We start from the raw sequence: 24,689 nt of genomic DNA on the forward strand, positions 1-24,689 counted from the left end.
AATTATTAATAACATTGCTGACAATGTAATCAAAACAATGTCATGCTGATTCTTAAGTCACAATGTCATGCTGTAATATTTTGGGGTGACTGTTTGGATGTGTCTGGCTGTATGATCACCAGTGATGCAGTTGTACATATCAGTAACATCACTGACAAACAAACTTTGAAAACATGACCTTTAATCCTTCACAAATACTGTGAGCCTGTGATGGAGTGCTTTTTGCCCAATTAACACTGTCTTCACTAGCTAAAGCTTTGAGGGTGCTTAATACCACTGTCATATTAGTACTGCATATTACACAGTTCACATATTCTTACATAACCCTCTCAAAAGACAAGCCATGCTTACTGTCTTCTACATGCAGGCTTGGAGTTTATTTTTGTCCAGAATTTTTTTTTTTTGCTCTTGCTGCTCAGCCCTGAAGCTCAATAACAGTGTTCAGATGGAGCAGGGCGGGAGCTGGTCTGCCATTACGGCTCTGACACTGATCCCCGTTGCACCAGGGCCCTGGCATTCTGTCCATCACGCTCCAGCATAGTGGGTCAAAATGCCATGCATGTATGATCATAAGTGGGTCGGGCAGCTTCCCTGGCTGGCTAAGAGAACTGTGTGGGCTCGCGCCAGTCCTGTGCAACGAACGCTCTTCCCCAGGGTCCCCCACGAGTACACGCACGTCCAGGCGAAATCGAGCGGCTCTAGGGGCTGACATTCAGCCTTGCAGTTGAAACGCAGTGCCGCACTGAGCTTTCGCTGAAGTGGCTGGGTGCAGTTAGTGCCTCTCCTTAAACACCTTCACTGATATTAGTAGAGCCTTGCTCTACTGGAATAAAATACAAGTTATAGTACCTCAGAAAAAATGTTTGGAAATGCTTGTTAATGTTAAAGTCCAAACCCACAGGTTGATATCATGCTTCTAACTGCTCTCAGTTTTTGAAAGGTATAGCTAGTTTTAAACTCTGTGGTCAGAGCAGTCTGCTCGAGGATGGCAGGTCCCCTTCTCTTTGTGTTCTCCTTTGTTCACCTTCTTCTATTATCAAACCAATTGATCAGGTTGAGTGAGTTAGGAGGACAAATTGAAATGAATATGGTATTAGAGTAGAAGATGAGTTGCAGGAAGAGGTGGAGCTCTCATTAGAGAGCTTATTAGGGAAGATGCTCTCTCGGTTCTTTTGATTTTCTGTGAAATGTAGGCCTACTTGTCTACATGTGTACTGCTGTATGTGTTGATGTGCGTGCGTGTGCTTGTGTGTTTGTATTGTGTAGACTTTATTCAGTGTGGCCCAGCAGGTGTCCATCAGTCATCATCTCCCAGCTCATTACTCACAGTCTTAGTGCCTGTATTACCCCCCTTCCTCCACACACATGTGCACATCCTCCTCGTGGCTGTAGTGTGGCAAGGCTAATCATTGGATGACATAGCCTGCGGTTTCACACTTTATCACCGAGGCTTGAGAGCTTTTCTGGTTACCTGGCTAGGCACTTGAAGTATTTAGCACACAGGCTTTCCCATTCCAAGATCCAGAGGTTGAATACCATTGTGGGCAAGGGCAGTCACACTCTCTTACACACAGGCACAGCACTAGGATTAGATAGTCACTCCTGGAACTCTCTCGCTCTCGTTTTGTCTTACTTCTACACACACACACACACACACACGCACGCACGCACACACACATTCCACCAAGCTTCCACTCTGTCCCTTTTTACTGCTCTCCTACACACACACACATACACACAAGCGGACCTAAATCAGGTCAGGCCCAGTAGAACAAATGTATAAGTATGAAATATGGTTCAGACAGTTGGGTATTGCTTTAAAACAAAAGGAAACGGTGATTGCCAGATCTGAGCTCACACCTGCTCTCGGCTTGTTGGGCATTTTAACATTCAGCTGGGCACAGAAGTGATATGATCCACTCTGGCTGGTTGTCTCTGGCTCCATGTAAGCATCATATATGTATCAAGGAGAACTGATCTAAGACTAGGGCTTGTACCGAATCCAGACCTTGGCTATTATAAGGGAAGTAGCTAAGCTGATTTCAGATCTGTCTTCCTGCAAGCTGTAGATCAGATCATGTAGATCTGCACGTTATGTTTTCATTTACATTTACATTTACGGCATTTAGCAGACACTCTTATCCAGAGCAATTTACAAAAGTGCTTTGTCATTTACTCATAGAATACATCCTAGTACAGTACAGTAGGTTAGAGTCCAACATACCAATGAACTAGTATACTGTAGAATACAGGGATGAATGCTGATACCTAGAAGTACAAATACATAAGGTCTTTCAGATGTAAATACATGGTCACATATAATGTATCAGCATCTTCAGTTTGGGTGTGTAATCTTTGTAGGAAGTGAGTGTAAGAGAACGACTGCCATTATGGTTTCATAGCTCAGTTCCTGGGCTTCATTACGCTCTGTTAGGGGGTCAGTCAGATAGGCTGTCCTAAGCTCTTAAGCATTTGTATGAAGATCTTACAGGGTCTGGCAACTACCGACACACATATACACACACGTGCATGCACAGTTGAGTGTGTGTGTGTGTGTGTGTGTGTGTGTGTGCGTGCACACTTCCTGCTGCTGCTGCCCTCCCTCTCTGAAGTACTGCCTTCACCAAGTGCATCATCATGCGTGGACCTGGAGGCTGTCCTCAGTGCCGTGACAACTCTGCTGACCAAACTGAACTGCTGCTGAAGATATGATGTGATAAGACTTTATTGATCCCCGGAGGGAAGCAGTGATCGGGTTAGTACAAGCTAAAGTAAGTAAGAAAATAAATAAACCGTAGTAGCAAGAAAATAAAGTCGAAATAGAAATGACATACATACACACAGCAGTATGAGTGTCCACCTATACAGGAACATACAGATATACAGAACTGTAGATGTACAGGTGTAATTAGCTTTAGTACAGTAGTAAAACACGTCTATGAGCTGTGCAAAAAAGACACACAAAAACATGAAAGTCTGCATTGTACTGATGTATACTATTACAGTGAAATATTAGCTATTTACATTCAAAGTCAGTCTGCATAACATTGATGACTATAGAGATATTTGTCAAGAAGACATTGTAGATATAGTGCAGATATATAGCGTGCACTACAGTGACATTAGTGCAGAAAAAATGACATTATTAGTATGGCTAAGCAGATTCCACTTAGCGTGGTGATGTATGGTGCGATCGCCACAGGGAGGAGTGACCTGCCAAAGTGTCCTGCTGCTCAGCATGCTCTGCTGAGCATTAAATGTCTTATGACGTAGGAAGGTGGAGCTGCTCATGGAGCAGGTGGAGGGCCTACTCCTCATGGCTGTATTCTTGCTCTGTGTTCTCCTCTCAGCCATCGTCTTTGCACTAGGTCTGAGCCAGCCTCCCCGATGATCTTACCGTGTCTGTTCGTATCCCGGACACCAGATCTGCTGCCCTGGTGCACTGCGGTGCAAAGGTGACACCTACCTCCCCTGGCTTAGAAAACGCCCCTGACAGTGTGCTACGCTAGAAGACCTTAGTCACTGCAGGAAACAGAGTCGTCTCTGCCCACGATCGTACTGGGTGTCCAGGCTGGCAGTGTGTCCCAGCTTGTCATCCAGGTGAAGCGGTTTAACAGCCTCACGAATGAACCGAACATGTACAGATGCGGGGGTACTCATGCAAGTACTCTAATGACCTCGAGGGGGTCGGTGTCCATGTAGCTGATTGTCAGAGGTTGGAGCCTGTTTTCAAACAGTCTGAAAGATGGAATATGTTCCAAGCTTGTTCATAAGCGTATAGCTTCACGGTGTAATTGGCTTCCTTAAGAGAAACCCTACGAATGGGGGCTCAGCATTAACAGCAGCACATCCCAGCACCCACCGGAGGGTGGGACGTGCTGAACCGTGCTCCACTAACTCTTACTGATGTCATGTATATGTGTCATTACCCCGCCAGCCTCGAAAGCATATCCTTTGCCGTGAACGCTGCTGTATGCAGCAGGGCTAGTAAGAGATGGTCACCGGAGGGGCCCAGGGACCCGGCCCCTCCTCTTCCAGGATGGCACCGCACATAAGGAAGCCGTCAGTGAGATGGGGGAGCCAAGCAGGACTGTAGTGCTTTTCCGCTCCTTCTTTGTCGCTTGCGTGTAATTGTGGCCATGATGGCGCTGGCCTGAGCCAAAGCAACCCCCGAGCTCCCCTCCGGCTCCGGGGATTCTTCCAATGATTTCAATTATGGCTGTTCATTAACAGCAACAAGCCTGATCTGAACAGCTGTATGCAGGTGTATGCTTCATCAGTTCAGTGGGAGATGCAGCTGGGAATCAGAGACTTGCGGTGCTGAACTTCAACGTGGCAAATGTGTTGCTTACTAAAGCTGTGCATGTATGTGTGTGTGTGTGTGTGTGTGTGTGTGTGTGTGTGTGTGTGTGTGTGCGCGCGCACAAGTGTATTCATGTGAAGTGCTCTGTTCATGTACAACAATATATATGGCTCAATATATTGTTCCTTTGGACTGAATGTTATGATTGTTGTTCATTTACACAGACTGAGCTGTAGGGGAATTCTTTTATCTCACCACATCAGAAACAGCTCCCAAACCCCCAGTTGGCAGCAAACACTTCTACTTATCTGTCTTGGTATTTGTTCTCCAAACTGCTTTTTGTTAAGGGGAACAAAATACAAGAACTGGATCCCTGTGGGTTGAATGTGTGTAGACGGGTGAGTGTGTGTATGTCTCTGTGTGTGAGGGTGCCCCTCCACCAGGGACAGTTTCCCCCGATTAAATCTCATCTCCTCCTCTGCTGTGCACGTCTCGCGGGCTGGAGAGCAGATTCTCCTGTGTCATTCACTTTCCCTCCATCTCTTCTCCCCTGGCTTAGAGCCATTATACTCCCACTTTATTGCATGCTATATCTTGGAGAAAATATTTAGCTAATAGTGTGTGTGTGTGTGTGTGTGTGTGTGTGTGTGTGTGCACGCACACATTTCAGTGTGTGTAACTGAGGAAAGAGATCACACACATTGCTGGCATGTGTATCTCAGGAAAAGGTGCTTGTTTATGGATTGATTGGTGCTTTAAGCCCAATGGTCCAAGATGATGTTTCTCTCCTTCATGCTTTTGCTTAGAAACACATACTGGCTACACCCAGCTGTGATCCTGTTTGTCCAATTTACTCACTAGCCAACTGTCAACAGTGTGTGTGTGTGTGTGTGTGTGTGTGTGTGTATGTGTGCGTGTGTGTGTGTGTGCGTGTGTGTGCGTGTGCGCGTGCGTGCCTTTGTGTGAGTGTGTGTGTGCGTGCGTGTGTGTGCGCGTGCGTGTGCGTGTGTGTGTGCGTGTGCTCATGAATGCGCATGTGTGTGAGTGTATAGGTCAGTTTTTCTTATGAGTCAAAGAAAGGGCACTAGGTTATTTCTCTGGTTTACCTCTGCTTTGAACCATCTTCTAACCTTCCAGCACCTGTGATCTCTCTCTCGCTTACCCTTTCTCTCTCTCTTTCTCTCATTTTGGTAGCAAACTTCCAGCAATTGTGATCGCTCTCTTTCTCTCTCTTTTAAATAGCAACTCCCCAGCACCTGTGATGTCTCTCTCGCTCTCATTTCAGTGTGCTCTGTTGAAACCCATTACATATAAAGATGAGGACAATACCACTGTACAGTTAAGCTGTGTGTGCTGAAATAGAACAGCCAAAGACTGAAATAAAGAGCTTTTGACATTTCCCCATAGCTTGGAGCTCAGAATATGACAGCAATCATGTTGACTCTGCACTTCTTCCATGATGAATCTGTCTGTCATGGTTCTGGCTTGGAATGTGCTCAAGTTCTAAAACAATCGGCAAAATAAAAAAGAATGTCTAGTTGAATTATATATGTGGAGCCATGTTGGATCTAGGGTTTCCTCTGTATGGAGCCATGTTGGATCTAGGGTTTCCTCTGTGTGGAGTCATGTTGGATCTAGGGTTTCCTCTGTGTGGAGCCATGTTGGATCTAGGGTTTCCTCTGTGTGGAGCCATGTTGGATCTAGGGTTTCCTCTGTGTGGAGCCATGTTGGATCTAGGGTTTCCTGTGTGTGGAGCCAGGTTGGATCTAGGGTTTCCTCTGTGTGAAGTCATGTTGGATCTAGGGTTTCCTCTGTGTGGAGCCATGTTGGATCTAGGGTTTCCTCTGTGTGGAGCCATGTTGGATCTAGGGTTTCCTGTTTGTGGAGCCATATTGGATCTAGGGTTTCCTCTGTGTGGAGTCATGTTGGCTCTAGGGTTTCCTCTGTGTGGAGTCATGTTGGCTCTAGGGTTTCCTCTGTGTGGAGTCATGTTGGATCTAGGGTTTCCTCTGTGTGGAGTCATGTTGGATCTAGGGTTTCCTCTGTGTAGAGCCATGTTGGATCTAGGGTTTCCTCTGTGTGGAGCCGGGTTGGATCTAGGGTTTCCTCTGTGTGGAGTCATGTTGGATCTAGGGTTTCCTCTGTGTGGAGTCATGTTGGATCTAGGGTTTCCTCTGTGTAGAGCCATGTTGGATCTAGGGTTTCCTCTGTGTGGAGCCATGTTGGATCTAGGGTTTCCTCTGTGTGGAGCCATGTTGGATCTAGGGTTTCCTGTTTGTGGAGCCATATTGGATCTAGGGTTTCCTCTGTCTGGAGCCATGTTGGATGTAGGGTTTCCTCTGTGTGGAGCCATGTTGGATGTAGGGTTTCCTCTGTGTGGAGCCATGTTGGATCTAGGGTTTCCTCTGTGTGGAGCCATGTTGGATCTAGGGTTTCCTCTGTGTGGAGCCATGTTGGATCTAGGGTTTCCTCTGTGTGGAGCCGGGTTGGATCCATGGTTTCATGCGTGTGGAGTCATGTTGCATCAGTTCCCTTTACAGACCACTGATCTGGTGAACTATTAGTAGTTCTTATGCAATTTAACAGGTGTTTTGCACATTTGTAGTTATAGATGAACAGATACCCCTATCTCTTGTGTGTGTGTGTGTGTTTGTGTGTGTGTGTGTGTGTGTGTGTGTGTGTGTGTGTGTGTGTGTGTGTGAGAGAGAGAGAGAGAGAGAGAGAGAGAGAGAGACAGAGACAGAGACAGAGATATTCTCCACAGAGAATACATAATGCAGAATACATAACAACAGAGAAGAACTGTGAGAAGGTACAGACTGAGTAACCACAGCCTGGTAATAGAGACAGGCAGACACAGTCACACCGGGCTGCACAAAACACAATGTCTCTGTGCTCACTGTAGACAGAGCTACACTCCCTCACCACCTGTAGCCAATATATAGAATTACTAGACATATTCTACACCAGGTTCCAAACACTTAATACCAGAAGTTGAAACACTGGAGGATGGTCACTTAATGCACGTCTTATTGGAAAGAAAAGAGAGTCCAAAATACTCACTGCTTGCCACAGACAGAGGGAGTCACGTCATCGATGATGCACCACATTAGGTCATATTGCTCTGTGCAATACAGTTTATGTGCTGTGTATAACATATTATTTGTATGTGCATATATGCAGTATATGTATACAAATGACAGGGTGTATATACTGTATAGGGTATGTACTTTATATACTGCTGTGTTTGTGTACGTTACTATTTGTGTACATGTTACTTCTGTTGATCTAAATGCTTTGGCCATACAATGAGTTGTCATGCCAATAATGCTCATTTAGAGGGAAACAATTTAAACAGAGATTGAGGGAGGGAGAGAGAGCGGATGAGAGAGAAAGTGTAGCTATAGGGCCATATTCTGGGAAATCAGAGATCTGTTTTCAGTGTCTAATAATAACTCTACCCCACCCCACCCACTTTAGAACTTTGTACATCTCTTCCTTATCTAGAAGAAGAAAAGGAACAAGAGCGAGAGAGCAAAAAAGAGAGGGAGAAAGAAAGAGAGAGGGAGAGCCAGGGACAAAGATGTGGTACAGAAAAAACTGTGAGAGTGTAGGCAGGTGATGAGGAGAGGAAGAGTCAGGTGATGTACAGGAGAGGAGGAGCTTTGTAATCATTCTAGATGGAGGTGGGAGACAGTCTTGTGGATGTCTGGTTTTCATCTCTCTGTCTAGCCATCTCTGAAGCCAAAGGTGCCAAAGTTGTTTTTTTTTTTCATTCATCAAGGTTGAGCTTGAACAGCTGATCAAAAGAGCACTGCTCTACATGATCACATGTGCGCACGCACACACACACACACACACACACACACACGCGCACACGCACACACACACACACACACACCCACGCACACACACACACTCACGCACACACACACACACTCTCTCTCTCTCTCTCTCTCTCTCTGTCTTGCTCTCTCTCTCTCTCTCTCTCTCTCTCTCTCACACTGAGAGAGGCTTCTTGTACAAGTACCGGAGAGTATCATACTTTCCCTTCATTTTTACTGGGGCAATACATTGTATACATTTATCACCCTTTCCGTCATCTCTCCCTCTCTACCCTGCTGTCCACTCAGTCTCCAGATGTAGCCATTAATCATGGTTTGTCAGGCTCTGTGTCTCTCCCCGTCACACTCTCACTCTCACTCCTCTCTCTTTCTCTCTCACTCCTCTCTCTTTCTCTCTCTTTCTCTCTCTTTCACTCTGACTTGTTCTTTCTCCCCAGCACCTCGTTATTGTTGTTGTCCATATTTTAAGCAACGACAAAATGTGAGTTTATTATATTAGGAAGCAGATGCTGGAAACAGGTGGGAAATAGTGAATTGTCATTCTCTCTCTCTCTCTCTCTCTCTCTCTCTCTCTCTCTCTCTCTCTCTCTCTCTCTCTCTCTCTCTCTCTCTCTCTCTCTCGATGTTAGTTTCCATAAAATATTCAATAACTTTTAAGTCAGCTATTAACACTGATGGGGTGTGTGTGTGTGTGTTTCACAGGCTCGGTGGCACTGAGTGTGTTCCTGGTGTCACTGGCAGTAACAGTGTGTGCTGTTTGGCTGGTGGCTCTCTGTGGCGTCTGTGGTTGGTGTCAGCGCAAGGTGGTGAGTTACACATGCACACATGCATGTGCGTGCTTATAGGCATGCGTGCGTACACACACAAACATTGGTCCAATTTACTAGATTACAAATACTTGTTTTGATCACATATCCACATACTGTCTTTATCTAATATGTAAATAGGCAGAATGAGGCTCACAGATTCAGCACTGTACTGACTGACACACACACACACGCACACACACACGCACACACACACACACACACACACACACACACACACACACACACACACACACACACATCAAAGCAGGCATGAGTGATACAGGACATATCTTTCCTATGTTTAGAACTGTTAGCGCACAAAGACGCTCTCCATTTCTTATAATCCACATACACAAACACACACATGCACATGTCCGTGAGCACACTCACCCACCAACACACAAACACACACACACACACACACACACACACACACACACACACACACACACACAAAGACTTTCTGCTCCAAAAAGCAGAACACTTTCACTGTGGATAATGTTGGAAGGCCTGGAGTTGTAAAGCTTATGTAACCAACTTTGGTTGTCCATGTACACCATCAGGCAGCTGCTCTTGAGAGCATGGACACACTTAGCCCACTTTCTGTGGCTTCCCAACACACTAGAAACTATTCAGTATGGAGCGTGTACTGTTTCCCCTAACATGCGTATAAATGTCAGCATGTTTGCATTTGGCTGGACTCTTTGCATGACCTAGCGTGTGCGCATGCACATTTCTTTGTGTGTGTATGAGTGGGTAGTGTTGGGCCAAACTGGGCTTGGTATCTGTCACTGCTAATTAGACAGGATGAAAAGTGATTGATTAAAAGGAGGTGGTTGCTTGTTAGGCAGATGGAGAAGAACAGGCTGAGTGCATCTCTACTCAGATGCTAGGAGCCTCTCAAGCCACTCACAGCTCATCGATTCCTGATTCATGCTGCACCCAGGAAATGCAGGTCAACCATGCAGTCCCATGTGCAGGAAAGCCATGCATGAGGACATATATGTTTGCCCCTGTGTGTTTGTGTGTGTGTTTGTCGTTGTGTGTGTGTGTTTGTGTGTGTATATATGTGTGCCCGTGTGTGGGTGTGTCTGTGTGTGTGTGTGTGTGTGTGTGTGTATGTGTGTGTGTGTGCTTGCCTATATGTGTATGTGTCAGTTGGTCAGTTTGTGTGTGTGCTTGCGTGTGCCCGTGTGTGTATGTGTGTGTGTGCATGTGTGTGTGTGTAGGTGTGCCCCTGTGTTTTTCCACATGTGTGTATGTGTATGTGGCTTTCTTGCAGCAGGTTGTAAAGTACTGAGGCGCAGTCATCTCAATCCAGCCCACTAAATTTATTGTATTCACTTTAATCTGTAATACCTCTCGGTTACTTTAATAACATTTCTTTATTTGCAGACACTCTACTCAACGAGTATGCTACTCACAGTGTGAACTGCTCTGTGTGTGAACTTGTTTGTTTGCATGTGAGCTAGAGAGATTAATGTGTTTTTAAACTTTAGCGATTGTGCTGTTAGCTATGCTTTTAACAGCTCTCAGAACTAGAGGGAGTCTGAGGGAGAGCATGATGGGGGTACTCTGCTCCATCTGCCAGCCTGCCTCTGTCTCAGACGAACACTGTGCCCAAATAAAGATATCTGATGGCTTTACTCCTGTGAAAAAGAAATTCAGGGATGACATTTTGAGATCTGAGAAGATTCCTGACCTTCTTCAAGAATCCAGGGGCTCTGTACTATTTTTTTCCCCCACACATACGTTATTCAGTGATGATCATTTGAAAATATGCTTTAGTATACTTGCTGGTCCAAAGGGGATATTGAGTTAGAGCACTGTAGTTGTGGAATATGGTTTCATTCCCTTGCACTAGAAATGAATGAAACAACCAGACCATTGGCTAGACAGCTGTAGTGACCTGGGGCAGGCTCCAAACTTACTTCAGCCAAGGACATAGACATATACACACGCACGCATGCACACGCACACACACACACACACGCACACACGCACGCACGCACACACAAAGAAACAAACAAATAAATAAATATGCACAGCGGACAGAAAACAAGAATGAGAAATGCATAGACAAAGAGTGAGAGCCCTAGAAAGTAAGGTGACGGGATTATATAAGTATATAGTGTAGACTAGGGTTTGCTTGTTTTCAGGCTTGTTTTCTTCTATGGGTCAGTCTGATTGTCTGAGCTTACCTTTGGGAAAAAATACTGGGAAAATAATAATGATCTTTGCCGGGCGCCTTAAGCCGTCCCTTCTCTGTATTGTCTGCTGGTCCTGACGTATGGGCCCTGTGAGAGACTGTGTCAGTGCTGAAGGGCTCTTCTGTCCTGCCCAGTAAAGGCATTCATCACACTCCTAAGACACGGAGAGGCCACAACACTAAAGGGCTGAGTAGCGCACGCCCATCAGCTTACCACTGCCTCCAGCTAACTGTCACACACGCCCTTTCCTTCCAGCACCGTGAAAACAGACCTGACACAGCATGACATACCAATACGTGCCACGACTCAGCGGTCGTCCTCGAGCAGAGGACCGTGCATCTGCTCGGCGTGGCCCAGGCCCAGTCACTGGCCCGCCACCTTAGAGCCACTTCTCTGTTCTTGCTGCAGGTGGGGCCCGCCCCCATGCTCGGTTCTCACCTTATATTCCCTCTCCTCCCCGCCAGGGTGATTTGGTCAGACTTGGCATCCCTTGAGTCATGACCGGGTGTCAAGGGGGATGGGAGGCCTGGTTTTAAATCCTTAATGAAGTCTGAGACCCGCCGCATGTGTGTGTGCGTGGAAGAGTGAGGGAGAACGTGGTGCGTGGTGATAATTGCCTCCTGTCTGGTGGCAGGAGAGAACCTCCTGTTCTCAGCACGACCGTTTGATATGAGAGAGCCATTACTACAAGCCATCTTTAATGAAGACAGCAGGCAATGAAGAGAATTTCACAGAGCCTTTTTAATAGACAGAGATGGTGCATGGTCACCTAGGAGTGACGTAAGATTCCCAGAGGAGAGACAGACCTGTTTTAACATTAATAATAGCTCCAAAGATGTTTGATATGTTGTAAACAGATCACGTTCTTGGTGAATTAGAAGCCAATTTATTGGAAGTCAGCATCAAGATCAATTACTTGACTTTTTATCATTTCCAGCCAATTTATGACAGCAGCAACTCCTCACCGCGATGGCGGTTCAGTGTTGTAAGAAACAAATTAGTTGTTGGTGTTTTAGTCTTAGCACTACGTTAAATGGATGTTTCTGAGGAAGATTCCAGTTTCTCCAAGAGAATAAAGCAAGTGCTTTGTGCATTAGTTTGCACAGTGAACTCACACTAACCCTCTGCACTCTTAGGTCAAATTTACTGCGGTTATGATACTATGGCTGTACTCTGAGCTAAAAGCAGCCCTTACAGTTTGCTTCAAACATCTGAACTACTTAATTAAGTTTTGAATTAGTATCTAATATTGAAAGGTAGTGCCATTTAAATAAGTGTAATGGTGAAGGTTTGATTTTCCCTGTAAATTCTATGATATTCAAGTCTGTAGTGTATGTACATTTTATACATCTGATCTAGATAATCAGCTGCAATATTGCTGTTAAAATTAGTTAATTTTCAGAAATTGGTTTTGAATTCATGTTGATATTTGCTTTTCACAGTCTGCACAGTTTTTTAAAACCAAAATATGGTCAGCCTAATTTGGTGAATTGGTCAGCCTAATCTGAGCGCATGGATGTGATTTCAGAGCTCTCCTAGGTCAGACAGCTTGTAAGGTATTTAACTTTTACAGAACAACTTGCTTCATAATGAGGAAATGAAAAGAAAACATGGTAGATAACAGGATATATTTTGTTAAACCACTGCTTTGGACAGCTTTCAAGAACACATTCACTATGTGGCTTCTCTGCTAACAGTGCAACCTCAGCCCCAGAGTCCATAAGTCCTTTGATGAATCTGTGCAGGATATGTTATGTATGTTGCAAATTCAAATAACACTGTCATTTTTTTTCAAAACCACACAGCTGTATAATACCTAAGTGATCTAGTTATTTAACTGAAACTGCTCAGATATCCAGTAGATTTAGTAATTATGTGTCCCTGATTATGTACCTCTCCCTGACCTGTATTCCCTTCCATGTTTTTTAATGGCAATACAAAATGTGTGACGTCTAGGGACATGAGACAACCTATGGCATACATTTGGATAAACCCATCTGTTTTCACACAAAACCCATCTTTTGTGTTTTCAGTCAAAATTCAGGAAATGTTTTCATATATTTAATTTCACCTACTGTTAAAACACCTTTAAACAACCACATTCCAAGTCATTATCACAAGATTTACACTCTTTTAAAAATTTTTTTAAGGTGTATTAACCTCATTTACATGAAACTATACCACTCAATTTTGAGTAAATTAGACTCAGTTTATCTTTTAATTGGAGTACCATAGACCAGGGGCTAGAGGAAAGCATTATTGAGTAATTATCGATAGCTGGAAGGCTAGACTGCTATATCAAAGTGTAGCCAATGCATTTGTTTTTCAAGCATTCCAAATGTAATCAGACTAAAACTGTCCCAAACAATGACCCAGGGAAGGAAGGGAGGCCAGGCTACATCCAGACACACCTTCCACTTCAGTGGGGCCCTCTTCTTCATCAGCTCATTCCGCCCCATCAGTTTGGTTTGTAGCCTGGCTCATATTCAGCTCATATTCAGCTCATATTCAGCTCATATTCAGCTCATATTCAGTCTTGTCTTCCATCTGCACTTCTGTTCCTTCCGTTTCGTCTGGTTCAGTGTTGTGTAGCACATTTCTCCCTTATCTGTGTCATGATCAAATATGTGAAGAAGAGTCTCACTGTCATGTAAGCAAGGACCCTGGATTCATACGCCTGGGCTGCAGGAACAGCTCTATGGAACTTGGAATAGGGTTTGTATGGGAGCCAACAAATTTTCCCCAAATTTCATGGGTACAAGGTACAATGAAAGTTATTATGAAAGTATACCAGCTCAGTAAGATGGGACAAAATCATAACTTTGTGTGTGAGTGAGAGACAGACAAGGAGAGAATTTTTATTCTGCATTATCTTGTAGTCTTACACATTGAATTTCTATGGCTGGTTAGAGCTGACTGAAACACCCAAGATGTAGAAAATTTGAAAAAACTACGTAATGTCAATGAAAATCACAGCACAAATGCACCTACTCCCATAGGAAATGACTGGTCTCTTCCTAATGTGAACATGCAGTAATAATCCAATAATAATGGCTCAATGACAAGGAAAATCGTCAGAAAGAACTGATTAAGCTCGATCCAAAGGAAAGCGCTGTTCAGTCAAAACAGCTGGTGTACTACATTAATAACATCATTAGAAAGAAGACTATTAATACAGTTTGTGCTTAGTGTCAATATTTCTGTAACAATGTAAACCATAGCTGTATTTTTACAGTAACTTTGATGATTATGATTATTGAGAATAGGAATAAAATAGGGTCACAAATCTTATTCCTTATTCCTATTCTATTTAGTGTAACTTTTTAGAGTTTAAAGTTACTGTAACAGTGAAACCTTTTGGCTCTTCATACAAGGTTTTGTTTGGATTATATATATACATACAATATTACAATACTATTACAATATTACAGTATTTAAATAGATTCAATGGGTTTCTTCCTTTAGGGTCATTCCTTTTGATCAGAACAAGATCATTCATGAAAATCTCTGCATGTACGTACAACCACTAAAGGCTCTGCCTTACTCCTGAGCCTCTGCTGTTACCCTCCAATCACATTACACTCGTTAAGCTTGTTGCCTGCGGCTATGCTCTGATTGGTTAATGTTATAACAAGGAGCTCTGCATCAATTAGGAGGGAATGCCGAGGCTTTGGCAGCAGTAGCTTGGTGGATTATGGCTGCGGAACTGGAGCACAGTGGGGTTGGATGGGTCTCAGTTTGATCTCAAAGTGCTCCCAATAAATGCTGATGTAATGCCAGAAGGTGGAAGTACCAGTTCTCTGCTCAGTGCTGCTCAGCATGGCTCAGAACCCCAACCTGTAGTCCAACTCCCACTGCTCCCAACCCTGTAACAATGCCCTGAGGAAGAACACACCCTGGTCCATGGTTCCATCAGCAAACCTAAGTGTGATTCCATTGCAAACCAATAAAAAAAGGCAAACCAGTGATAAAAACCTGAAGAGTTAGGCCATGCACAAGTGTATATGTGGCAGAGGTTTGCCGTAATTGGCATGCGCTTGATCTGTGAAATTTGTGCATGTTTGTTTTGGGCTAGTGGTGCAGTAACAAGGTGAGTGAGATATTAGCTCATTCACTGCAAGCAAACACAGCTGGGAGTGAGCAAAGTGGCATTTCTCACTCACGTGCTCTCCCTCCCTCCACTATCTCAAATATCACTCATGTATCAGCAGGATGTTTATGAAAGTGAGAAATTTCTTCTCACTTGCTATTTCTCTCAGTTTATATTTAATGAGTTTTATTGGCTTGGCTGCCTTACATACATTATGATAGATGACAGGCAAGACAATAATACTAGTAATAATAAAACGCAAATAACAACATAAAAATGTAGATATGTAGATATTATTTACAGTGTTTTTTGTTTTCTATGTACATGCAAATTCATAAATACCTCTCTCTCTCTCTCTCTCTCTCTCTCTCTCTCTCTCTCTCTCTCTCTATATATATATATATATATATATATATATATATATATATATATATATACCCATAAACAAGAATGACATATGAACAGACTAGTTCATATGTCATTCTTATATGTCATCTTATATGTCATATGTCATCCTATGGCTATGACATTTCAGTAAATGTTGGTGTCCTCTTCCAAGATTGTCCATTTCCCATTGGAAGGAATGTGGGATTTTGTTTGTTTACTTTGTTGTTTGATTCTATTTAAAATTTTTATTTGCAAGGGGAAAATATATTTGTCTCCGCATTAGCAATTTTATAGAAACCCAATAGTCCCATGACCACCATATGTCTCTATTTTATATTCTTTTCTTCATTTGTTAGATGTAGTTCATCCAGACTTGTTTTATATATTGTTTTATAGATCCATTTCAGTTGACTTTAACAGTTTAACCATTTGAGAGTAACTAGTTTCAACAGAAATACTGATCTCTCTCTCTCTCTCTCTTGCTCTCTCTGTCTCTCTCTCTGTCTCTCTCTCTCTCTCTCTCTTTCTCTCTCTCTCTCTCTCTCTCTTTCTCCACGTCTTTCTTTGGCTCTACGTCTCTCTTATTCTCTCTCTTTTTTCTTCTGTGTTGGATACATTTGGGAGACCTGATGAGTCAGTCTACTGAGGAGTGCTATGACACAATAGTGTGTCTTAAAAAAGTGAAGTTTATTTCTATAGTGGCAGAACATTATGCAGAAAAGTTTGGATCTTAGTTTTATTCTTATGGTTTTGTTCTTATGGTTTTGTTCTTTGGTTTTGCTATGCACAACTCGCTTTACATATGCCCAGTACTGTGTACTGTACTAAAAAATTGCACTGTCTACTCATTTTGTATTTGTCCTGTATTTATTATTGTTTATTTAATGTTTATTTAATGACATTTTGCACTATATTGGACTGTTTGCACTTGTGTAGCATGTTGTCTGTTGCACTCTTGTTTTATGTTGCACCATCGTCCTGGAGGAACACTGTCTCGTTTTTGTTGTGTACTTGTATATAGCTGAAATGACAATAAAACCTCTTTGAACTTGAACTTCATCCCCGAGAAAAAACTGGCAAGAAAGCAGATCCAGACTGGTGCTGTTCTTGGTGCGAGTTACTTGATGAAGTGGTAAGTAGAAAGGAAAAGTGGAGAGACTGAGAGAGCCAGGAGAAGGAAGGAGGTGAATGGGACAGAAGGTGAGATAAAGAGAGAGAGAGAGAGGGAGAGAGAGAGAGAGAGAGAGAGAGAGAGAGAGACAAAGAGAACAAGGATGAGAAGGATGGTGGGAGAGGTTAAGGAGAGAGAGGGAATAAATGAAAAGATTCAGTCCTGACATTCCTGGCCATCAGAGAATTCCTCCACAAGGCAGAGCTGCTTCATAGAGAGGAGAAAGCCTGTTTAGAAACCAGACTGCTGTTCTAGAGACTGCGTCTGGTGTCATTGCCTTTATCTAGGTGTGTGTGTTTGTGTGTGTACACATGCATTTATCTGTGCCTTTGCTTCCAGCTGATTATGTTACTGAATTGTCACCTCACACACACACACACACACACACACACACACACACACAGACAGACACACACAGACAGACACACACACATGCATGCACGGCCACCAGTCCTTCCTCATTTTCCACAGACAGCTCTGGGGATATGCGTCATTCATCTTTTTCTTCACCTCCAAGCTTCACAGTTGACACTGTTGCTTTCTCTTCTTCAGTCTTTTTGATTGCCACTAGTATTCTTCTCCCTCACGCTCCCCTTTTCCTCTTTCTTGTTGCCATCCTCCTATCTTTCCTCACTCTTTCTCTCACTTTTTCTCTTTCTTCTGTTAATCTATTTTAAACCTCTCCTTTCTCCTCCTTACTCCCACTCATTTTCTCTCTTGCTCTCTCTCTTTCTCTCTGTTTTTGAAATCTTTCTGTGATGCTTTAGAATGATAGATGAGTTGCCCTTGATAACTTGTTTTTTTCAATCAGAACCAAGGCTACTCTGCATCCTCAAAACTACTAGCCTCTGTGTGTGAAGATATGTACTAAAGTAGAATGTGCCATGTAAGATATTCTAATAATATTTGAATTATATTTCTACCTGGAAGTTGGCGTATGTTTGTGTGTGTGTCTATATGTGAACATAGGTAATTCATACAGTTAATACATATCACAGTTCTAAAGGACAACAGACATGTGAATGGGTTAGCTTTTCTCTCATAGGGCTCAGATTTTGTCTTTTACCAACCTAACGTAAAATGTGGCTGTCAACTGCTAAGGCCAGTCATAGACCTAACCTTTACCAGTTACACACCTAACCATTGGCAGTCATAGACCTAATCATTACCAGTTGTCATCCATTACCAATCATAAACCAAACCATTACCAGTCATAGACCTAACCATTACCAGCCATAGACCTAACCATTACCAGTCATAGACCTAACCATTACCAGTCATAGACCTACCTTTTACCAGTTACACACCTAACCATTGCCAGTCATAGACCTAAGCATTACCAGTCGTAATCCATTACCAGTCATAAACCTAACCATTACCAGTCATAGACCTAACCATTACCAGCCATAGACCTAACCATTACCAGTCATAGACCTAACCATTACCAGTCATAGAACTAACTTTTACCAGTTACACACCTAACCATTGCCACTCATAGACCTAATCATTACCAGTCGTAATCCATTACATCATAAACCTAACCATTACCAGTCATAGACCTAACCTTTACCAGTCACATACCTAACCATTACCAGTCATAGACCTAACCTTTACCAGTCATAGACCTAACCTTTACCAGTTACACACCTAACCATTACCAGTCATAGACCTAATCATTGCCAGTCGTAATCCATTACCAGTCATAGACCTAACCATTACCAGTCATAGACCTAACCATGACCAGTCATAGACCTAACCATGACCAGTCATAGACCTAACCTTTACCAGTCATAGACCTAACCTTTACCAGTTACACACCTAACCATTACCAGTCATAGACCTAATCATTGCCAGTCGTAATCCATTACCAGTCATAGACCTAACCATTACCAGTCATAGACCTAACCATTACCAGTCATAGACCTAACCATTGCCAGTCATAGACCTAAGCATTACCAGTCGTAATCCATTACCAGTCATAAACCTAACCATTACCAGTCATAGACCTAACCATTACCAGCCATAGACCTAACCATTACCAGTCATAGACCTAACCATTACCAGTCATAGAACTAACTTTTACCAGTTACACACCTAACCATTGCCACTCATAGACCTAATCATTACCAGTCGTAATCCATTACGTCATAAACCTAACCATTACCAGTCATAGACCTAACCTTTACCAGTCACATACCTAACCATTACCAGTCATAGACCTAACCTTTACCAGTCATAGACCTAACCTTTACCAGTTACACACCTAACCATTACCAGTCATAGACCTAATCATTGCCAGTCGTAATCCATTACCAGTCATAGACCTAACCATTACCAGTCATAGACCTAACAATTACCAGTCATAGACCTAACCATGACCAGTCATAGACCTAACCTTTACCAGTCACATACCTAACCATAACCAGCCATAGACCTAACCATTCCCAGTCATAGACCTAACCTTTATCAGTCATATACTTAACCATTAACAGTCATAATCCATTACCAGGCATAGACCTAATCTTTACCATTCGAAGGTTTACACATGCGATTGAACAACTCCTAAGAGCCCATTTCTGTAAAGCTCCCATAACTTTACTCCTTTTATCTTCTATGTTGCAATACAAGGGCAGGGTTGCTGGGGGAATGTACTGTATGTCTTACATGTGCGGACATGCTCTGGACATCTAGCTGCGAATATTCCCACCTGCCTCATGACCTTTTCCTGAATGCAGGCTGAACAGCTCACAGAAGCTCTAGTGCCTGACCATATTAAGTAATCGGAAGCGTTATAAATGATTTGTAGAGAGAGTGTGAGAGTTATTATGAGAAGAAATGCAGGTAAAAGGAGCCCAGAAGGGCGAGATTGCCTCTTCGTTTCAGCCAGGCGGGACAATTGATGGTGTGGAGAGTCTCTCGTCACGAGGGTGAGAGCCTACACGATGTTTCTCTTTTCAGAGCCCAGGAGCATGAATCATATTCCTCCATTTACCACTGAGGGACCTTTTTTTTGTTGCACAATTTCGATATACTTGGGATTGAAAATGTGGATGTAGCAAGTCCCTTATTTTGGCAGTAAGCATTACCGGGCAGACCAGGCACTATGCCCCTGCTCTCAGACCTGCTTCCCTTGCCCAAATCCTGCCTCATTAACCATTATACGTCGGGAAGATACTGCCATCGGCTCCTCATAGAAGGCCTGTTTGTAAGTTTTCACTAGCTCTTGGTATGATTGGCTGATACTTCTGATGAGTTTTCCAGTTTTCCAAAGCCATGTGTCGATTTGGAATACCTTTGTTTTTTTCTTTAGTGTTCTTTTCTTTTCTTTTTTACCTTTTTATCATTTTTTATACGTCATGGTGGGATATAGAGAGGACGGAACGCGCTGCCTGGCTGTGATTACAGCAGCGTGATGTCTGGCTGTGGTTAGAGTAGCGTGATGTCTTGGTGTGTGTAGGTATCTGTGCTGACTCGTAGGTATATGAGCTGTCTCATGAGTGTGACTGTGTTTTTGCTGACCGCCATCACAGTGCATGTCTGCTTTTTTTGGCTAGGTGTTTTCTGGCTGAACCTCTGTCTGAGGCTTCACCTCCAGGGTCTGTACTGTGTCTTACACTCAGTGGACCTTTAATTGCTGGTTCCTGATTGTAGTTGAAGGTAATATAAGCCATCTGAAAATGCATGCTGGCTGTGTGCAAATACGTGCAGTCTCTCTGTGCAGATACATGTGGTCTCTCTGTGCTAATACAGCAGTCTTTCTGTGCACACACACATGGTCTTTCTGTGAAGGTACACACTGAGTCTCTGTGCAGATACATGTGGTTTCTCTGTGCAGATACATGCAGGCTCTGTGCAGGTACATGCAGTGTCTCTGTGCAGATACATAAAGGCTCTATATAGATATATGTAGATACAGATACATGTGGTCTCTCTTTGCAGACACACATGGTCTCTCTGTGCAGATACATGCAGTCCTTCTGTGCAGACACACGTGGTCTCTCTGTGCAGATACATGCAGTCCTTCTGTGCAGAAACACGTGGTCTCTCTGCAGATACATGCAGGCCTTCTGTGCAGACACACGTGGTCTCTCTGTGCAGATACATGCAGGCCTTCTGTGCAGACACACGTGGTCTCTCTGTGCAGATACATGCAGGCTATGTCCCTCTTCCCATGTCCCTCTACTCCTTGTGCCACTGCGCATGCACATATGTACATGGATACGTTGTGTGCAGGCACGCTCACTACTGAGATAAAGAGCAGAGACATAAAGCACAGAGACTATACATAGACTCAGCACTCCCATTTCCTTACATACTCATAGACATGCATGCACAGACACACACACACACACACACACACACAAACACGCGTGCGCACACACACACTCATAAGAGCTGATTCATCTCTAGTGTCCTTGCTGTGGGAGATTGTGAGTGCTTTACCAATCAGAGCAAAGTATGGAGGAGTGTCACAGCATCACTCCCTTTGTTGTGAGTGGATATTAGCTGCACCATCCATAGCCACTCACCTCCATCTCCAGCCTGTTATGTTTTGTCTCAGGGAAAAGAGAGCACAGACATACAGCCAGTTAGCCTCAGAATCACTGAGGCCTTAGTGGGAATGTCATACTGCCTATTGCCTGCTGACATCCAATATAACACATGCAGTGCACTAATGTACAGAACATGTATTTTCCCACACACCAGATGCAATGAACCATGAAAATATACCACGGCATTCCCTGAAATCCCACTTAACAAACTCCATAAATAAGTGGACCCTTTTAAGTAAACTTAGTTGTACAGAAATATTATGCACTTAATTTCTGAGAAATATGGCACATTTTATAATCCACCATACTCACAGATTTGGATTTTCTAATCTGTGTACTAAAAAAACTCTTCGAAACTCCTAAAGAGGGTGACTATGTGACCTGAGGTGCTCATCCATACAGCAGCGCAGGGATGAAGCAGTAGGCTGCTGGTAGACGCAGAGGACAGAGAAATAGCACACAGCTTTCCCCAAATGCAAGTGTTCTCCATTAGGGCTTTTTAGGGGATTAGTTCAATGAAACAACCCCTGAGCAGTCCCTCACCAGCATGGAATCCCTGGAACATTCTGGAATAGCCAGCATGGGTGAAGTTCTCTTTTAAATGCTTACAGGCTCATTAGTAGCCCGCCCATAGTATGATGGTGTAACTTTATGGATCTGGGAGCTGGTTCGGGGGGCCGGGCTGGTCTGTTGAGCACAAGGCTCAGTGCTGAGGTGGGGTTGGCCAGTGATGGCTGTGAGGGATTCAGTACATGTGATAAAACAAGCTCGCTATCTCCATCGAATTCTCTCTGCTCAGGGCGAGAGTCGAACTGCTGCAGGGCGATTGAGTTAAATTGGCTATTTCCATATAAATATGCGTGTGCCATAATTACAGTTGAAATGGTTCAAGATGGGCAGTGCGATTCTAGCAATCAGAGACAGACAGAGAGAGACACAGCGTGACAGGGAGAGGTGGATAATAGCTTACATACAGACAAAGTAGTTAGCCTCTACCACCATATTCCTCTCATAGGCTTAATTAGGAGGCTGGCAGTCACTATCCCCTTTCTTACTCTTTCACTCTTGTGGTTTCACTCTTGCCTGTTTCCAGGGGAAAAGGGGAAAACCAGGACTGGAGTCAGTGGGCACTCCAGACTCTGCGCGAGGCCGAGGAGAGAAGAAAGCCATCAAGTAGGTGGAGGGTGCCCCCTCACACACACACACACACACACACACTCTCTTTCTTAATCTCTATCTCCCTTTCTCTCTGTCTCTCTGTCTGGGCTGGGCTGGGGTGGCATCGCTCTGATGGTAAGGCTGGTAAGACTCTTGGTAAGGCCAGATGGGAGTCACCGCGCTCCCTCTGATGATCTTTAACTCCCCAGCGACCTGTCTCTTCCCCCTGCCGATGGCATGCGATGGTCATGTGACTTACACCGCCAAGCTCCATCCAAGCTCCTTGCGTCCTTCCCCTTCGAGCAGCTCTGCACGGCTGCTGCTTGTTTTCTCTTTTTCCTCGTCATCGTCGTCGATGTTCTGTTGGAATGTTAACCGGTTTGGCAGCCGCCCACAGGAATCTTACTTGACAGCAAAATGTTGCCTGCTGCAGCATTTTAGTTAAAAAAAAGGGCCTAAAAAACAAAGATGCTTCAATCAGCTTACTCAGTGCAAAGCAAAACCTCTTTCCTCCTTCATATTCACAGAGGAGCGGCTTTTACATTTATGCACGATTCCGCTTCTTTGACTGATAACATCCCTGAATGGTGTGAGCACTGCTAAAGTGTGTGCAATGGCAGAATGCGAAGCATGGAGAGTGGAGCACTTAGTGTATGAATCTGTACTTAATAGAGGATTTTTCTTTTGTGTGTGTGTGTGTGTGTGTGTGTGTGCCAGGTGCTTGTCAATCTTAAGTGTCTCCTGTGAGCGGGAGTTAAGTGGGATGGCTGGGGTATGCTTGTGTGCACCTGTTGCTGTTCTTGATGCCACGCCCTGGTAAAGGCAAGCCCTTCCCTCCTGCCTCTGTAGAGGTCATTTATTCCCTCATTTATGACTCCAAAATGGAGTTTGATTGCTTCCGCAAAGCAGCCGTACGCGGTGAATAATGACGCGGGGAATAATTGTCTGCCTGCAGGTCGCGCCGCACGGACTTCCTCCTGCACCTCACGGGCGTGTGGTCTAAAGAGGCTTGTTTGCTTTGGCTGTCACTGCGGGGGCCTAGGAGACTTCCTGTTATCTGTGTGCCTTGATCTGTTGTTACTAATCCCGTATCTTTTTCTCCGAGATCTCTACATCAAGCGCAGGACAGCTGTGGCCGTGTGGCCTGCTGCTCCCCGACGCCTCTAACTCACAAATTCTCTCCTCTTTTTAGAATCAGTGTCTGTACATGATTGATTATGAATATTTAATTCTACCTTTGTATGACAGTTTAATTCATGTTTCCATGTGACCAGTCGTTGTTTTTGAAGTCCATACAATTCTTTTTCTTGCTCTCCATTTTCCTCTCTCTGTCTCTCTCTCTCACTGATGAGTATTTAACAAAAACAGCAGTGAATGTAGACAGCCATTTCCTTTCCAGTGCGTTTGCCACCAGGAGCTTCTAGTTCTTTCCTCCACTGACTCCCTTCTTATCTTTAGGTCACACTCTGCCAGTAGCAGAAGGAAGGCCTCACCTCCACGTCCAGCCGTGCTAACCCAAACGTCCCCAGGGTCCCCAGGCCTGCTCCAGTGCACTGGGTCCTGCTGGGCCTTTGTGAGGTCCAGGGAATCGTTCACATCTGTGCTACTAACTGCTGAATGGATGCGTGGATGCAGCATGGATGGGTGTGCTGTGTCTCACGGATGTGTGTGTCTCTCTCTGGCCTTCAGTGATCTAGACAGAGACTTTTGGAATAACAATGACAGCAATTCAGAGCAGCAGCGATGGAGCTCCTACCCACCCAAGGAGTTTGTACTAAACATTTCTCCCTATGCCCCTTATGGAGACCCTCGCCTCACACTCAAGTGAGTCTCTGTGCAGGCTGGTAAGAGACCCCACACTCACCTACCCAACCTACCTTTGACCCCTGACCCTTGGCAGGGCTGCAGCGTGCTGATGAGGGGGTGAACCTGGCCATTCCAGAAACGATGGCTTTGCACTGCTGTGGGTCCCCATGTGTGTGTGTCTGGCGGTGAGATTGCTGCTCTGAGCATTAGCCTCAGCCCACCCGTTTATCTCAATCATACACAAGCACAAAGCAAAACCATTTTCTCAGAGAAACTAAATGCATAAAACTGCATGGGTGGGAGCTTTTTAATAATCCCATTGTATTCATCCCTGGTACTTTCACACTTATTTCACAC

The 24,689-nt window shown here is 44.1% G+C and overlaps 1 protein-coding gene across 5 annotated transcripts in view; it reads left to right on the forward strand.

The window, feature by feature from the left end:
* The window catches only part of syt7a (synaptotagmin VIIa), a 90,551-nt gene that overhangs the window by 28,718 nt on the left and 37,144 nt on the right, over positions 1–24,689 (forward strand). For 3 of the 5 annotated variants that reach the window (XM_081712347.1, XM_081712346.1, XM_081712348.1), the window contains exons 2-4: positions 8,851–8,954; positions 22,462–22,541; positions 23,985–24,350. In XM_081712347.1, the coding sequence (XP_081568473.1) occupies positions 8,851–8,954; positions 22,462–22,541; positions 23,985–24,350 (550 nt within the window). The remainder of the gene's footprint in view (positions 1–8,850; positions 8,955–22,461; positions 22,542–23,984; positions 24,351–24,689) is intronic. The other 2 variants (XM_027027267.3, XM_027027271.3) reach the window with 2 other exon arrangements.

The sequence above is a fragment of the Electrophorus electricus genome, chromosome 4 (assembly GCF_041902795.1).
Source record: "Electrophorus electricus isolate QZ-2024a chromosome 4, ASM4190279v1, whole genome shotgun sequence".
Lineage (NCBI taxonomy): Eukaryota > Metazoa > Chordata > Actinopteri > Gymnotiformes > Gymnotidae > Electrophorus > Electrophorus electricus.